Source organism: Populus nigra, chromosome 8 (assembly GCF_951802175.1).
Source record: "Populus nigra chromosome 8, ddPopNigr1.1, whole genome shotgun sequence".
In the NCBI taxonomy this organism is placed as follows: Eukaryota; Viridiplantae; Streptophyta; class Magnoliopsida; order Malpighiales; family Salicaceae; genus Populus; species Populus nigra.
Window position 1 is genome coordinate 1,485,962 of NC_084859.1, and position 17,720 is coordinate 1,503,681.

The 17,720-nt window shown below is 34.0% G+C and overlaps 3 protein-coding genes across 3 annotated transcripts; all 3 read right to left on the reverse strand.

Moving 5' to 3' along the window:
* Positions 1-1,130: 1,130 nt before the first annotated feature.
* LOC133702085 (multiple organellar RNA editing factor 1, mitochondrial) lies at positions 1,131-3,882 on the reverse strand. The gene is made up of 5 exons (XM_062126283.1): positions 3,444-3,882; positions 3,267-3,364; positions 3,096-3,161; positions 1,997-2,874; positions 1,131-1,604 (listed from the first exon to the last, which is right to left on the reverse strand). The coding sequence occupies exons 1-5, from the start codon at positions 3,803-3,805 to the stop codon at positions 1,593-1,595; spliced, it is 1,416 nt and encodes a 471-aa protein (XP_061982267.1). The 5' UTR covers positions 3,806-3,882; the 3' UTR covers positions 1,131-1,592.
* A 4,619-nt stretch (positions 3,883-8,501) lies between these two features.
* Positions 8,502-9,256, reverse strand: LOC133700802 (ferredoxin-A-like). Its single transcript, XM_062124460.1, has one exon. It carries the CDS (start codon positions 9,127-9,129, stop codon positions 8,683-8,685), a length of 447 nt encoding a protein of 148 aa, XP_061980444.1. The 5' UTR covers positions 9,130-9,256; the 3' UTR covers positions 8,502-8,682.
* Positions 9,257-10,500: 1,244 nt separating this feature from the next.
* On the reverse strand, positions 10,501-17,720 carry LOC133702292 (transmembrane 9 superfamily member 1-like). The gene is made up of 12 exons (XM_062126604.1): positions 17,419-17,720; positions 16,272-16,467; positions 16,049-16,153; positions 15,703-15,720; positions 15,516-15,613; positions 15,280-15,432; positions 14,971-15,108; positions 14,516-14,682; positions 12,784-12,878; positions 12,328-12,701; positions 11,208-11,481; positions 10,501-10,863 (listed from the first exon to the last, which is right to left on the reverse strand). The coding sequence occupies exons 1-12, from the start codon at positions 17,512-17,514 to the stop codon at positions 10,796-10,798; spliced, it is 1,782 nt and encodes a 593-aa protein (XP_061982588.1). The 5' UTR covers positions 17,515-17,720; the 3' UTR covers positions 10,501-10,795.

The following is a 17,720-nucleotide window of genomic DNA, read 5'->3' on the forward strand; positions in this document are numbered from 1 at the left end:
AATCTAAAAACTTAAACCCTAATTTTTTTCGCACCAGAATAAGCTTCAATGGTCACAAAATGCTGTAGACAAATGACATGAGAACAATGTTATTGATGGTATTTAAAAAATTATGCAGGAATGGGCTACATGTCTATCTTTAAAAAAAAAAAAAAAATTCAAGCGTACAAACCTGGCCTTCCACCCCAAGCTTGAAGCGTGCCTGGACTTTATTATTTTGGGCTAGACACACGGGCTAATATATACAGCCCAAGCATGTCTACCATTTCTCTCTCTTTTTTTTTATTAAAAAATAGCTTTATCATTTTGAGCTTATAAGGTTTTTTTTTAATAATATGATAGACTTTAGTAAAATTATTTAAATAATATTTGATATTTTTTCAATTAGACCATTGTTTTCAAGATAAAACTAACCATTACTTTTTTAATAGTTATATATGAACTTAGTATGATTCATTTTTTTAAAAGAAAATCCCTCATGAACATCAAATGCAATAAGATATTTGTTTTATTTTTTTATTGTAAATTTTTAAATGTTTTTATTCATTTATATATGTGTATGTATGTATGTATGTATGTATGTATATATATATATATGTATGTATGTATATGTATTATCAATTTATGGTTTTTTTGAAGTTTTTTTTAATTATGATAATTTTTTTATTAAAAAAACAATATTTCTAAAAAAGAAGAAATAATTTGTAAAAAGAGAGTTTTGATTAGAAAGGCACATTTTTCACTCCTTATTTAAATTCAATAGAATTTTTTTTTTCTAATTTGTATTTTAATTGCCTTCATTTTTTTATTTAATAAACCATGTTTCTAATAAAAAAAATTGTTTTTTTAACTTTTTTTCAAAATTTAAATCATTGTGTTTTCTTATGAATATCCATTTTTATTGCCATACAATTAAATAAGAAAATAAGAATTTATCCATGTTAAGATCGACTTTCCACTTTAGTTTTTAATTAATATTAATAACTCTTTCTATGATTCATATATTTTTCAATTTGTTTTATAATAACTTTGCCGCCCCACCTCATGATATTCATTACCACATAGGGAAACTGACTTCTCCAACTGAATTTTCTGTAAACAAATTGTCAAGAGACAGCTGTCAGAATCAATTGTAAAAGCAACCGAACTTGTTTTCTACTAGAAACTTAAAGTAGCATCAACATTTTATTTCCTAGGAGCTCAAAAAGTGAGCTGAATACAAAATACTTGCTTTCTAGTAACTAAACGTATGGTATGGTGACATTACAGAGCAATGCATGCACCCTAAAAACAAACCCCGGACTGTTTTTTTTTTTCCTATAAGATCATTCCCATTGAAATTGAGGAAAAAAGTTGACAGACAGATTGTATGAAGACATGCATAACCTGGCAACCTCATAGAACAGTTCAAGCAGTCCAATAAAAAACAGACGCATTCCTACTTTCCTAGTCTCATATAGGCAACAACAAACACAAGACTATTTACCAAAACAGACATCGAATGTTTATTTCCTGCTGACTCGTGACAATGAAAATTGAAAGACGAAGGTGATTTCCATTCTCTCTTCCACCTCAAAGAACCATCAGTCTTCTCAATATCCTCCCTGCACAACCCATTAAGGATGAGTGAAACAAGATGATATGGTAAATGGCAAAAAAGAGCTAGTTCTTTCTTGAAGTTGATATAGTGTTCAACTTCTCCTCGCATTTCAGCAGTATCCAGTTTCCCACGATAGATCAATTGGTAATTGCGTGATAGCAATCACAAGACTCTTGATGAAACTTTCCTGTCATCTAACTTGTAACCAGTCACCAGCTAACCTAGTTACACAAGATGACGTTTTAATCTATCAACCTGAAAACAAACCTACACGTCATCCATGTATGTAAGGCTCTGCAAACCATTCTTCCTCCATCTCCGGTATCAAACCACCCAGGTATAATCTAAAAACTAAAAAGAGGTTCTAGTTAATTACTTAATGGGGGAGTGCCTTACTTGGTCTGACCACCCTGGTTTCCCTGGTGGTGCATAGTTCCCTTGCTCTCCTTGCGTGCTCCTCTGCTCCATTTGTGCGGACCTTGGACCATCACCTGGGTTATGTTGTTGTCCATAGCCAGTATTTCCACCTTGCCCATAGTTTCTAATGGGAGGTTGCCTTACTTGGTCTGACCACCCTGGTTGCCCTGTTGGCGCGTAGTTCCCTTGCTCCCCCTGAGTGTTCATCTGCTCCATTTGTGCGGACCTCTGACCATCACCTAGGTGACGTTGTCCAGTGCCAGTATTTCCACCTTGCCCATAGTTTCCAGCATGGGTGGGGGAATAATTCCTGTCACCTCCCCTATAATCTCTTTGCCCAGGAGATCCATGATCCCTGGGATCTCCTTGCAGGAAGCTCCTTTGATCTGGGGCATAATGATTTCCATGCTGTCCTTGGTTGTAACCTTGCTGTCCTGGGGGATAAAGATTCCCCTGCTGCCCTTGGTTGTAACCTTGCTGTCCTGGGGGATAATGGTTTCCATGCTGTCCTGGGTTGTAAGCTTGCTGTGCTGGGGGATAAAGATTTCCTTGCTGTCCTTGATTTGTGTTCCTCACTCCAGGGGCATGATCCCTATTGATCATCGGCATACTACCGCCTGGCCCTGGAGGACCACGATTTTGCTGTGGTGGGTAATTTTGTTGAGGACCATAGTTACTACCACCTCCTTGCATGTGCCCTTGTTGACCGTGCTGGGGTGGCGGCCCTTGATGATTTGGCATTGGACCTCCTTGCTGGTTAAATCTAGGTGGACTTCTATTCCTCTCATACCGTCTTTCTCCCCCTCTGTGAACTGGGGGTGGTCTCGGAGTAATCACTCCATTTTCATACTTGTCTCCTGCAAAGCAGATTACATCAGTTTAAATCACCATCCTAACAAACCATATCATTCTGCATTTTAACTAACTTGTGCAATAACCAAAACTACCAAAGTTAAAGGACTAATACTAGCTTAAACAAGTAAAACAAAAACCCTACATATATCACGCAATAACCCAAATACAAATTTAACTACTGAACAGAACAAACAAATTTTAATCACAAGGAGAAAAACCTGACCTCCGTATTCCTTGTTCACTGGATCAATATACGAATCCGGTAGTACAAAAACAACCCCAGGAACATCTGTTTAAACCATCATACATAACAAGTCAGCAAGCATTCCAGACAATAACAAGGCACAAACTAAGAATGCTAAAAACAGAGACAAACCGACCGACAAGACCCGACCTTTAAACTTTTCTGACTCCTGTTCAGACATCAAAGCCTGAAACCCTTGATAAGTAGTTGTGCTACAAGCATAAATCTTCTTCTTCGCCTCCTCAATACTTCAAAAAACATCACAACAGCATTAATTATATATAGATTTCAAGCTAAAAATAAATAAATTAATAAATAAATAATAACCTGATGTTGAGTCCTTGGGCACAGATTCGTTCATAAGTAGCGACCATTTCTTCAGGGGAGGGTTTGGGATCTTTGGGGAAATCAACGGTGATGAGCCAGTGATTGTAATCGCAGCCTGGGAACAGAATTGTGTCCTCAGTGATTTCGTCTCCGTCCTCGTAAAGCTTGTACTTTTTCTCTGGTCTCGCCGTCGTCGTTGACATCATCGACACCCTGGTTCCCGTGAAAACCCGCGATCGGGAAATGATTGTAGGGGACTGTGCGGCTGGTGGTGCGATTGGTACAGGAATGGAGAAAGGACGTTGCAGTGTGGAAGAGAGTGGAGTTAGGGTTCGACGGAGGCGGAGGAGGCGGAGCGCCATGGCGTAATCGTGAGTGCTAGGGTTTTAGAGCGGGTTTAGGAATTTCTTTTCTTTTTGGTAAGACACTCACCCTCCCGCTCTAGTACCTGAGTAGCTGTTTTTCAGGATTAATTGCATATTTAGTCCCTCTACTTCGAGAATTTTCTTAATGTAGTACCTCTATTATTTCTTGGATTTTATGCGGTCCCTTAACTTAAGATGTTTTTATAATGTGATCCCTCCTTTAAGATTTCGTTTGAGTTACATACTAGTCCCACTTTTAAAAAAAAAATAGATAAATAATAAATAAAAATTAAATTTGAGAATCATTAAAAATAATATAAATATCTTCACTCAACTTTAAAAAAAAAAATTACTCTCCTGTTTCTCATAAAAGAAATATTTAAGTTAAAACTTGTTAAAATATATTTTTCATTTAAAAAAACTCTAAGAATATAGAATTATGTTATTAATGTTGGATTCCTGAATATTATACATGCAACATGAACAATAAAATAAAATTATTCAGGAGTCACTAGGATCCTGTTAGACAAATCCGGATTTATTACCTGAAAATTTGATTTTTTTCAACTTTAAATAAACATTTAAAGGTTGGGTGGTTGCAAACCACAAATCATCCAATTATACAACCTCCAATGATAATTCATATAAACCACAATGAGAAAACTCATAAATCTTTATTTAGAAAAGAGAAATTGTCATATCCAAAGCGTTAGCTTTCTATTCTGTGACCTACGTAAGTCTAACATACAACCACTAAAAAAAATAAAAGGCATGACTTACTATTTATAGAAAAATATGAAAAACTCTATAAATTAATAAAATATCAATTTGCCCATTGAATAATATCCATGTATTAATTGAGGATAATTTTAGAAATTAACCCAATCAAGTCCTTACTTGATTTTTCTAGGTCTAAAAATATAATTTTTATATTAATTATATTCTAATCCTTAATTTTAAAAATATATTTTAATCAAGTCATACTTAATTAAATTATCTCAGTTTAATTTCTGATTAATAGTTCTTAATATGTGTATCTTATTAGGTTCATAATATATTTGTCCAAATATAAATTATAATTATAATTAAATAAATTAAATAAATTAAATAATTTAATTTGTTATCAATTCAACAAGTAATTGATTTATATTTGAATATCAGATGCATCAATATATTGGTTCAAATATAAATTCTAATTCTAATTAAATAAATTAAACAATTTAATTTATTATCAATTTAACAATTGATTAATTTATATTTGAAGATAAAGTGCATTGTCTAGCGATGTGTCATGATTCTCCAAATATTAGAAAAGTGATTAGTGATTTAACTTAACATTTTAGTGACCAGTTTCTCATTGTAATTAATATCATTTTATCAATAATGTTTCGATTTAACATTAAAGCATAAAGTATGTTTGTCATGTTAAATAATGTTTGTTCTCTACATAATAGTCATTTATCTTTTGAATAAGATTTGAAATTCTTTTCAAATCTCATTCTATGTTGACCAAAAATTTATCGGTTAATATTATTTGAAAATAAATGGAATATTTTTTCTAATTCACCTACAGTGATGAATCCTCTCATGATCACTCAAGTACTTTCACTTGGTTCATGTTATACTCAATATATGTCCATTCGTTACCTCAGTTAAAATAACATATAACAGAATCAAAGTATAACATTATCTATATAAGATAACTTAATGATCTTAAATCTAAGGATTACTTACATAACCGTCATGTGAGCCTTTCCATTGATATATGTGATCTCTTCATATGAAATTCTCATATTGGTCATTTTAGTGTACATGTCTCATGATAAGTATTTATATATTAGTTCTAGGTATTTCTTATACTCCAGCTCATGAAAACAACTGCTTCATTTCATAAGGAAAGAACATGATATGTACTAGTCTTTACGGCTCTGATAAATATCTAATATTTAAGAGTGCATCAACCAATAACATTTTAGGAACAATGTTTCGATACAATAAGAATCTTATAATTATAACAATTTTATAACTTTATTTGCAAAGCATTTTTGCCCCGTGAACTTTATCTTTACTCTAGATTCATAAATCAAATATTAGATTTATTAATCTGAATATTAAAGATAAATTAAGTATTTATGAATAATAAATATGTATTTATATAAATATAATAATATTACGTATAACAAACCAATTGACTATATGACATATTAAACTAACAATTAATCTGTATGATTCATACAAAAAAGGCCAACCTAAATATGTTTGGCTAACTAATTAAAAGCTGGTCATGGGATTTATTTGGATCCTATATCTAAAGAATTTAAAGCTAGAAAAGTTAGAGAATTTTTATTTTGATGATGATGAACCTAGTTATAAAACTTAAATTGATATGTAGATTGATTCGAGATCTGAATTAGTTCGAGTTTGAAAAAATAAAAAAATAATTAATCTGGATGGTTTAATCAAAAAAACCATGTTGACCTATAATTTAGATAACCTGAGATAAAATCTAGTTAAAAATTAATTGATTCTTTTTGAAAAAAAAATCACATCAATCCGAGTCGACTCTCTTATCCTTTGACTCACACCTTATCATAGATGGATTTTATATCTATAATGATGAGGTAGCAATCCACCATAGTTTTCCACCGCGCATCTCATCCATGGAGTAGGAGTGGAGTTCTCATTTGGATGGTAATTTTTCTTGCTTTCTATATGTTTCGACTATGTAAAATTGTGATGTTTTTCCTAGTGTTTGGCAATAATTTTCCTTGCATGAATTGGCAAGATCTACCATTTAGCTCAGTAGTTCATGTTACATAAACTAATTCAACATAATGACAGTTGTGAGATCCATTCTTGCGCTCTGATTTAGACTTATGATGTGTTTGTCTGTCTCTTTCCAGAAAAGAGACAACGTTTGAAAGATGCATGGAGGACTAGCCCAACTAGTTTTCTTTCCTTTACTGAATCTATTACAGTTAATTTTTTATAAATTAATATTTTCAAAATAACAAAAATTTATTAATTAAGTGAGATATTATTTAAACTTTAAATCTAAGAAAAGACTGAATAAAAATATTATTTAATCGATATTACTAATTTATTGAGTATTAATTTATCAAGGTTATCATGCTATATATTCTTTAAGGTTGCTTGAGCAGGGCACTGGAGTTTAGTTTAAAAAGCTTGTAGTTTCCACAATCATGCTGTGGTATTCCATTCACGTAATTCAACATATTAAAAATAGATTAAATTTAATGGAAATTATATTTATTTGAAGTCATGAAAGTAAAAATCATAAATTTATCCCAAGTTAAGCTTAAAAGCAACTGCATGTCTAAACTCCTCCCTTGTTTTTTTATTAAGTAAAATAATTGTTTGATAATTACCTTCTACGTTAAATAAACTGAACTGGGATTCTTTGTGAAGCTCTATTATTTATATGAATAGTAATTGTTTTTTCCATTTCAACTCATTTTTCTCTTTTTAGTTTTTTTTATTTCATCCTTAATCTTTTGTTAACAATTGTTTTGCCAACACTTGTTCATGTTACTCTTAAACTGACCAAATTAACTAAATTATATTGGAATAATTCTCAAACAATTTAATTTTAAACCTGGTCTTGATAAGCAGTGCGGTCAAATAAGTTTTTTCTATTAATTTTATTTTTTTTTAATTTTATTTTCTAACATTTTCTTACATGTCGATCGGGTTACCTTTAAACTGACCAAGTCAACTAAGTTATGGTAAAACAACTCCCACCCGGTTTAATTTTCTTTCATTTCTCTCCTTTTTTCTTTCTATTTTTTCTTCTTTTTTTCCCTCAATTTCTTCTTTAGATATTTTTTAACAGTCATCCAAGTTGTTTTTAAATAAGTTAAATTGATCAGATCACATTATGAGAACCTCTATATTATTTAATTTAAAATATGGGCTAGGTAAGGAGTCGGGTCGAGAGGTTTTTTTTGTCAATTTCATCTTTTTTTTCCCCAAACTCGGATATTTTTAACAAGTTAGTACGTTTGCTTTTGGATCAATCAAGTCGACTGGGTAAAGCTGGAGGAACTCTCACTAGACAAAAATTTTAAAATTAAACTAGGAAAAAAATTAGTTCAGGAGATTTCAAAATTGACCAACTCGATCAGGTTTTAATAACAATATCAAATAGTTCTTCTTAATTTTAAAAAAATTAATCCGACCTACAACATAACATCACGAGAACATGTAAACTAGTATAATATAAGTGATTTCACAACAATATTATTTGGTGGATAGGAAAAAATATAAATTTTTTTCTTTTATAGTTTTAATCAATCAATCTATCATCAAATCCAAGGTTAAATCCATTTGGTAGGTTAATTTTAGTCAACTTGGATTAATTGAAAAACAACTTTGTTTTAAGATTTTTTTAAAAAAAATTAAAGATTAAAAAGATGTTAATTTGAACAAAAATAGAAAATCAAATTTTGATTAGGTAAATTATATCAAAAGTTTATCAATCAAATTAATTAAATGACGTCGAATCAACTACTCCTGTATGGATTAATTTGAAACTCAACCTAGAATAGGGTTTGGTCGGCTGGTCTCACGTAGACCTGAAACGAGTTTAACAAACAGTGGTTTTGACATCAACAAGAACATCCAAAAGTAAAACATAAATTCCGAAATATACTGTAAAAATCAATTTCAAGCATAGTTCGAACTTCGAATGCATATAAGATTTATCAAGTCACAACAGTTCCATTCGAGACTACAAAATGAAAGAAGAAAAACTTGAAGAAACTCAACAACAAGAAAGATTAGCAATGATCATAGATATCTCCCTCTCGAACACACGGCCTGATCCCGACGCAAACAAAATGAGATCTAAGTAGTTAAGCACTAAACTCTTCCTCTTTGTGTGTCTCAATGACAACATCAGACGTAGGATAAGCAACACAAGTGAGAACCCAACCTTCCGCTATCTGGTCTTCATCAAGGAAGCTACCATCAGACTGATCCACAGTCCCTTGCACAACCTTGCCAGCACATGAAGAGCAAGCTCCAGCCCTGCATGAGTATGGGAGGTCCATTCCATGCGCCTCCTCAGCATGGTCGAGGATGTAGACGTTTGTGGGGCAATCAAACTCCTTCTCACCGTCAGGAGTGATGAGCTTCACCTTGTGCGCTGCCATTGCTCGAGCACGTCCTCCCCGACTGGCCTTTATGCCAAAAAGCGCCTCCCCCACGCCGGGAAGAGCCCGCAGGCTTGTTACTGGCTTTTGTCTAGCAAACGAGGTGCTCACCATGGCGCTGGTACTGAGGGCTGCTGCGGTTGCCATTCTTCTTCAATCCAGTCTTACAGACAAGGCTTTCGGATAAAAGGACTCTCTCTCTCTCTCTCTCTCTCTCTATGTGAATGTGGGAGTCTAAAGGCAGTCGGAGGCTCGTGGAAATGGTGTGGCTAGGAATGAGAAAGGTGAAGTAGCATGGAATAGAACCTTATCTGCCACATGGCAACCTTCTGTGGCTTGCGTTATCTTTCATGGTGTTAAAGGATGTAACTACGACCTTTTGTGACTTTTGCGAACCGACTCGATGGACTCCAGGACATTAACCGCATAACACGTTGACAAATAAATTGCATACGTGTACCTCCAGTTTGTTTTTGTAATTCAACCTTCATTTTATCTCTCGATCACATGTCCAGTCCCCTTTGCTAACTACCTAGTTTATTTCAACTGCACCGCGAGTCAAATAATTATTTTTATATATAAAAAATATATATACAAGTTTTTTCAATGCGATAGAAAAATGTGATAAAATTAAAATTAAAAAAAGCACCATTTTCTTTTAGTTTTGTTTTATAATTTTTCAAAAAAAAATACAAAAACAAATTATAAAAAAATGAAGATAAGAATAAAAAAATATATATAAATAAATTAAGTGTGGAGTAATAAATATACTAACTATAAAAAATAAATAATAATATTTTTTTTCAAGAAAAAGTGTAATAAAAAAACTAATTTTTTTTTTAAATTAAGATAAGAAAAACATAATGATAAATACAAGAGAGTGATACACATGCAATATCAAGAAGAAAAACTAAGAAATTTTATTTTTCTAAGAAATTATTAAAACTACATATTTGCCATCACTATCGTAAAAACTAAAAAGATTAAAAATTACATCATTTCTACAGTGAAAAAAGATTTTCTTTCAGTACATGTACAATAATAGCTTTAAAAAATCCCCTAAAAACTCTCTTTTCAACAGGGGTTAAGATCAATTATAGTTTTTTTTAAAAAAAAAACCTACTATTTTGCAAACTATAACTACAAAAACACACACTTGGTAAAAACAGGCAGAACATAATTCAAAATCCCCAGGCTACAAAGTTCGACAAATACAAACCCTAAGGCCATCCTGGTTTTGAAAATTATGAATGTGCATTCAAAGGGCTCAATTCATGTTTAGGGGAAACCAGAAAACTGGCCCTGCCGAGATGTGAAGTACTGTTCAATAAAAGTTCCCAGAGAACTACAAAAATAGTATAGATAGTTTTTAAGCAGCGCAGAAAGAATTTCCAGAACCTGAACATGACGATTCTTCCCAAGATCAGTAAATAATAAGAACAAATTCAACAAAAAAAAAAAAAAGGAAAATAGGTATCAGTCCTTCGTGTAGCGTACCTACTTCCATGAGAAAGCGTATAACAAAATGAAAGGTGTTTGATATATTTTTCTAGCTTCACAGATTACAAAAACAATCTCTTAATTCTAAATTAAGACCTTCACTTACAGCCGGGGAAGATAACCAAAAAACATCTCAAGGCTTCCTTTTTTCCAGAGAACGAAGAATATACCCCCCATCCCAAAACCCTGTTATATCTGTGAATTGTTGAGTTCCCCATACATGACCAGAGGCTTCATCTCGAAAATCATTGTCTCAACAATAAGAACAAGCTCTGAGGAAGCACTTTGAGGTCTACATTTCCTCGCTGAAGTTCTAGTCGCATTTTATGTTCTTATAGATCCTCCTCACAAACAAATTTGAGCCTAAATAACCAACAGCTCCTGCACATGAAAAAAATAATAATCATATCAATCATTATGAGAAAGAACCATAAAAAGGGTACAACGATAAGGACATCCTTGATCTTGATCCCTGATTCATGGCCAATTCAGTTGCAAATTGCATCAATTACTACAAAAATTGCTGGTATTTGCTATCAACCAGCAAATGATTGTATCAGGGGCCTCATCACGAATTTACTAGAGGTCAAAACTAACAACAAGTATAATCTGTTTCCCATGAGCAACAAGGAGGATTTAATGAGAATGGACATTAATTCAGTCAACACAAAGGCGATAGCAACTAGGGCATTGTGCAGTATAAACAACAAAAATACGAAACTCACCACAGAGAATTCCCAATCCAAGACAGAACATCAAAGTGTATCCAAAATAGAAGCTTGTCTGGAAGAAGCCCGACATCTTAGTCTTCACATAGAAGTAATATATTGAGTACAAGTACACATAAACAGCTGTTGAGGCAGCAGAGAAGAATGAAGTCCACTGCCAGTGATAGTTCTCAGCATTAAGCAAGAAATATGTTCCCACAATTGTCACACAAACTGTTACAATAATGAGAATCAGGAAAACAAGCAGCATAAACCCGTACACATAGTAGACCTGTCAACCAGCAGCAGAAGCAAGGTTAGTGAGCTGTCAAGGAAAAACATAGCTTAATTTGTATCATCATTTGTTTTTTGGGTTCTCATCCATGAAAACAAAAGAAAAAAATTAAGTGATCAGAAATATTTTAATATACATAAAACAAATGATAAAAAATTAAGTGATCAGAAGCAAGGTTAGTGAGCTGTCAAGGAAAAACATAGCTTAATTTGTATCATCATTTGTTTTTTGGGTTCTCATCCATGAAAACAAAAAAAAAATAAGAGATCAAAAATTAAGTGATCAGAAGCAAGGTTAGTGAGCTGTGAAGGAAAAACATAGCTTAATTTGTATCATCATTTGTTTTTTGCGTTCTCATCCATGAAAACAAAAAAAAATTAAGTGATCAGAAATATTTTAATATACATAAAACCAATCTAAACATGCCTTCCAATCAGTTAAAAGGCAATAAAAAACTAGAATAGGGGGTACCCGGGAAAACTTTTCAGTATATAACATATTTGCAGCATGCTTTTTCTGGGTAGGAAAAGAATTCCGTTGCAGTTCTTCATTCGTTTAAAAAGATTTGGTCAAACACAGACAAGCATGTCCGTGCCCTTAAGAAACAGAACTCAAGATAAGTCATTAGGCAACAAGGTTTTTCTAGAATCAAACTTGCTTGAAATCATGTGAGTATCAAACTACTGTCATACACTTTTAGATGACAGTTTTATGCCCTCAAGCTGATACAAAATTCGCACCACAAAAACACAGTTAAAATTAAGGGTATCGAGAAACAATCATTATACATGAGATTGAGATATTTTTACTTGTGCCAATCAACAATAAAACAAAAAATTTCACCTTGTAATTCCAGAAGGATGTGAAGACAAAGTACATCTCAATGAATATGCTGCCAAAGGGCAAAAGTCCTCCCATCATCGAAACCACAGATGGTGTGAGGTACCATTTCTTCTCAGGAATTGGACGGGGAATGGTTTTCACACGACATGGATTGTTTGGAGCACCACTCCAATTTCTTCCAACAACAGTGCCAAGAAGAGCCAGAGGGAAGGAAATAAAAGCCCATATTACAAAAACTACCACAATGGTGCCAAAGGGAATGGCTGCTAAAGACCCATAGAAAATGGCAATTGTGTTCAGGATGAACCCAATCCCAAAGCACATAAATGGAAAGAGACAAGCAGTGAGAATCATCGACTTGATCCAATTTTTGCCTGGCAACCACAATAGAAACATAAGCAAATGATGAAGACAGAAAACAGAAAAATCGGCTGACTGATGGATGAAGATACGTACCTCCATGGCGAGAGTACATCCCTCCACTCACATAACCAGCAATGAATGATGTGAGAGCATAACATGTTATGAATGTCGTGACAATAGCTCCTCTCCTGCAACACATAAATACCATCAAACTTTACCACACAAAACCAATGATTGAAAGGGAAGGAAAAATTACAGCAAAAAGAACCCCCCAAAAAATAATTCACTGGTTACAGTTTACATAATAGTTTCAAGACATTCAGTCTCCAACCAAAGACCAAAGTAAATAGGATAATTTACAATATCATCAAGTTAATGGACAGATCAAATCACTCTTCACATTAAAAGTTCTTTCACAAATGTCCAGCATATCCTTTCCCTTTTATCCACTTGGACAGCATTTTCAGCAGCCAACCACATCCAAATCCAAACAAATTCAACGTCACCATAAATCCATGATAGAATCATTTAAAGATGAACACAACCATTCAAAACCAATATGCATGATTCATTATCAAAGAAGATTGAAGTTATATTTGAAAAGCTCAAAACACAAGAACATGCCTCTCAATTTCAGTAACAGGTACACCATGACAAAAAATGAGGAAGCACGATAAAACTAAATTTGTTGTTAGCTAATGAGGCATTAATTCCAGTCAATGAAACAGCAGAGCCTGAAATTGCATTAACCAAATGAATCCAATTCTGTGTCTGTATTTGTAAATGTATATTGAACTCAATCCCAGCACACAGCCAAAGTATTCCAAGAATCCAAAGTTGACTCATCCAAAATCCTTGCCAAGAGAATTCTCAAATGCTAATCCACTCATTAATTTCTTTATGCCAATTAAAGAACACCAAACTTGCACCACCAATTGCACTGAATCCATGGTTCCTAACCCACTGACACCATGGCATATGAAGGTGATGTCAACATCTCAAACATCAATGACAGAAGAATATCATTTATGGCCATGAATACATCGTTTAGAAATTCATGCACCACTATTTTGCAATCCGTCATTGACAAGAACACGGTCAAAGGGATTCTCAATCTCCACAGCTAACCCTTCCCTCAGATCTCCCTGCTGATAAAGTTTAGTCCAGGAGAATATCATAGTCTTGTGATAACAAGTAGGGGGTGGTTGAATAAATAGAGGAAAGGAGTACAGGTTCGCTACATGGATCTGTTGGGTAAAGATTACCTGCAAAGAGATGCATGCCCCTTGGAGAGTTCTGTTTGTTTTGGTTTGGTGGTTTGTTCAATGAGAAAAAAAGAGGAAGGGAAATGTTAAGGTTGTTTGAATTAAAATTGTTTGAATCAAACAGAAAAAAGATCTAACAAGTACATAATGGCAGATTGTAGACATCCTAAGAAGATGAAAGGAGGGCATATTGATTCCACACGGGGAATAAAATTGAAGTCAACAAATCTTTGGCAGTTGTTTTAACATGTAGCTTGCAAGACAACTTGTATACAAATCTTAATTGGATACCATGTTAAAAAAGACTGCAGAGTATAACAAGAGGAGAAATTCAAGGGAACTTCCAGGAAATTGCAACCACTATGCATCCCAGCAACATAATCCAAAGAGATGATAACCACAATAGATTGTAAGGTCAAATATCAAATTTACCTGCTTGCTAATTAACTATCAATGATAAAGTATAAAACATATAAATATGATAATCTGTATACGATAATAGAGACTATCTAAGTTGACAAAGGTTAATCCATGTGTTTCAGAGTACAATCTCAACATACCCGACATACAACGTTCCAACAATTGCCATCAAGATGACAAGAAGCACAAGCAACGCTAGCTGAGCACCTGTTCCAACAACAGCTGAGAGAAGAACCATACTGCGAGGTGGCCGGAAAACATCTCCATGAACAAGTTTCCAACCAGTCTCCTCACTAACATCTCTTTCCTGAGAAAAATGTCAGGATAATTTGCACAACTTCACAAGTTACAGTTCTATTGCAGTTACTTACATGAGGAAAAAATATATTGATGAAAAAAAAAACTGCAATCTGACAATACGAATCTACTAGAATTCAGTCTTTAAAAAAAAAGCCAAAGATAAAAAATTATTCTCAGGAAACCTATCAAAATAAACAATAACAATAATAATGAAAAAAAAATATTCTCAGTAAACCCATCAAATAAACAATAACAATAATAACACCCATTAAATTAGAATATAGGGAAGCATTACCAGAGATTCCACAAGGTCATCATCTTCCCGAGCATATTTTGCATAGTCATTTCTAAGAGTCCGCATCAAAATCATTGACACTAAACCGGTGAGAAAGATAACCATCATGAATGAATTGAAGATGGAAAACCAATGGATCTGCACTTTCAATTGCATTTACAGCAAAATAAGTAAGAGTTAAACAAATTACAATTAAACAGCCAATGATCCAACAAATAATCAAAATGCTTTTGTAGAACTAATGATACTTTTTAAATCAAGAACAGCAAACAATTGGAAGCACAAAACTGAACCAACATCACTTTTTACCTGATGCTCAAAGAAGGGGTAGTCCAAATAAACATCAAAGCGACGTGCAAAACTAACATTAGTCAAACTCCATTTGACAGAGTATGTCAAGTCCAAAATTCTCCCAGATTCAAGGGGCTTTGCATTTTCTTGTGTGAGATTGACGTGAATAATCTGCAAGCAAAGATGCTTTAACATTGATAAAAAAAAATAAAGACATTAATAGAAAGTCATATGGAAGTTCAGGATCCATAAACCTGATCTTTATTATATTGGATAGTAATGCTCTTGTGCGTGAAAAGGAAATGCTTGCCATTTTCACCATTCTTATCAGGACGCAATTCACCAACAAACCCTAAAATGTAATAAAGGATAAATACAAGAATAAACTATCCAGTCACGTTGAGAGAAAAGTACAACAATACAAGTCCTGCGAGTACATACCCCATAATGGCAGATCATCTGAACTTGCAATCAGAATCCCAAAGATCATGAACCATGAGAAAAGAGGCCAGAAAAGTAAACGGTGAGCATTCCGACATGCAAAGGAAATTTAGTCCAATGATATAGTTCAAAAGATCACATAAACCTCAAAAAAAAAAACAATAATTTTTCTCAATTGCATCCTTGAATAGTAGAGGGAAGCGGAGGGAAGGATGCACAGGCAGAGTAGAGGAATTGTGAGCATTAAATTAACAGAAGCCTGAACACACTGATATAGAATAAAAATACACACCCAATGCTTTCACCCACATCAGGAACACATCTGAGAATACAGCTCAAAACATACCCACAAAGAATTCAAGCCAATAATTGTTCTCAATTGCATCCTTGAATTGTTTGACCTTTGCTTCATCAAGCTCAAGCTGACAAATGACACCTTTGTCCACATTCTCTGTTAAAAACAAAAATATGGGGGGGGGGGGGGGAATAGGTGTCAAAATAAATGCAACAAAAAATTTCTGGACACATTCCACCAGACAAGTTAATGTGCAAGAAAAGAATTTACATACTCCCAAACTTTATGTCAATCTGGCTATCAATAAGCTCATTGCCACCAAGGACCTCACCGAGGCCACCCCATTTGTGTGTAGGAACATCACCAGATGGATGGCAAAATGGAAGGCTGTAATAATTGTATGTCTCTTGTGGATTGTTATAAGGACCCACTTTATTTACCCAAAGTTTAACGGGTTCCTCTTGTCCATACTGCAGACATAATTTAAAAAACAAAATTGCAATTGGGGGTAAATTAAAAGCATAGTAAGTGGTTGACTAAAGAATTCATTTCATTTAAATAAAACCATCAGGAAAATCATTTTGACCCCGGATCATATGAGAAAAGATTGAGCCAAGTTAGCTCACACCAAGTCAGAAATCACATCTTATTATTAAAAGATTAATAGAAGAAACGTCAGTTTACTACCGAAAATGGAATGTGTGTCCCTCTCTATATGGCCAGTCACTCTTTCCAGTATTCTCTCATCATCCAAAATCATGCATAGTCAATTATTCTCATTCCCCCCAAACACATATGAAAACAAAAGTTTTAAAGCAAGCAAAAGATGCAAACCACTTCAGCATTCCAAGTCACAGGTCCACTACAGCTAACATTTGTTCCCAAAATCTTTCCTCAACAAATCCAAACTCGATGGCTCCTAACTAAGTTCATCCTATCCATAAAACATAACATATTGAACCCAGAGTGAATTTCCACATCAAATCTCACCAACAAACACAATACACACGGAGCACCTTTCACAATGTAATGCATAAACTGCCATTTGCGAAATCAAAACTCGATCCATGAACACCAATCAACCTAACATTTAAACCCATTGTTACGTTAATGTTTTTAGGTATCAAATCTAAATAAGTTACAAAGACTGTTTCCTAATGAAAAACCAGCCAAATAATTCCCTAAAATATAATCCAAAAAAGACCAGGTCATAATCAGATCCAATTTTTCAATAATTCGATAATCTAAGCACCTTTCACACGAAAACGACGCAAAAACTAACAGATCTGAGTCAAATTCGGGAACGAGACACATAAAACCTGAATAACGAGATCTGCGAGTTACGACTGACTCAGTACACCTGAGTCAAAACGAAACAAAACAGAGCAAATAGGGTTTGAGTTATCAAATCTTCCGTTTACCCTGTGATCTGCGTCGAAGGCGAGAGCGGGAGAGAGGATAAGGAGGGAAATGAAGGCGAGGAGAGGAAGGGATCGAGCAGTGGTTGCTGAGGACATGGCGATCGAGGGTGACGGTGGGATCTGATGGTCCAGATTCGATCAGTCAAGTCGAATCAGATCGATTTTTTCTCGTAAATCTTTTTTCAAAAACGGATGAATTCTCTCGCTTAGCTCTGAATTTTTATTTTTCTTTTTTTTTCCTTTCGGGTAGAGAGAAAGCGGGGGGGAGTGGAGACAGAAATGTGAGGCAAGGAGTTATATTT

Bases quoted from the DNA above. Each gene is read 5' to 3' on its own strand.
- LOC133702292 (XM_062126604.1), bottom strand. From the start codon at position 17,514: ATGTCCTCAGCAACCACTGCTCGATCCCTTCCTCTCCTCGCCTTCATT. The intron at 15,433-15,515 runs GTTTATGGATCC...CTTTGCTTGCAG, and splicing joins TCCAATATAATAAAGATCAG to ATTATTCACGTCAATCTCAC. The intron at 12,879-14,515 runs GTATGTTGAGAT...TATGTGTTGCAG, and splicing joins GTTGGAACGTTGTATGTCGG to GAGAGGAGCTATTGTCACGA.
- LOC133702085 (XM_062126283.1), bottom strand. From the start codon at position 3,805: ATGGCGCTCCGCCTCCTCCGCCTCCGTCGAACCCTAACTCCACTCTCT. The intron at 3,162-3,266 runs GTCGGGTCTTGT...TGGTTTAAACAG, and splicing joins GGAGTCAGAAAAGTTTAAAG to ATGTTCCTGGGGTTGTTTTT. The intron at 2,875-3,095 runs GTCAGGTTTTTC...TCTGCTTTGCAG, and splicing joins AGTGAACAAGGAATACGGAG to GAGACAAGTATGAAAATGGA.
- LOC133700802 (XM_062124460.1), bottom strand. From the start codon at position 9,129: ATGGCAACCGCAGCAGCCCTCAGTACCAGCGCCATGGTGAGCACCTCG.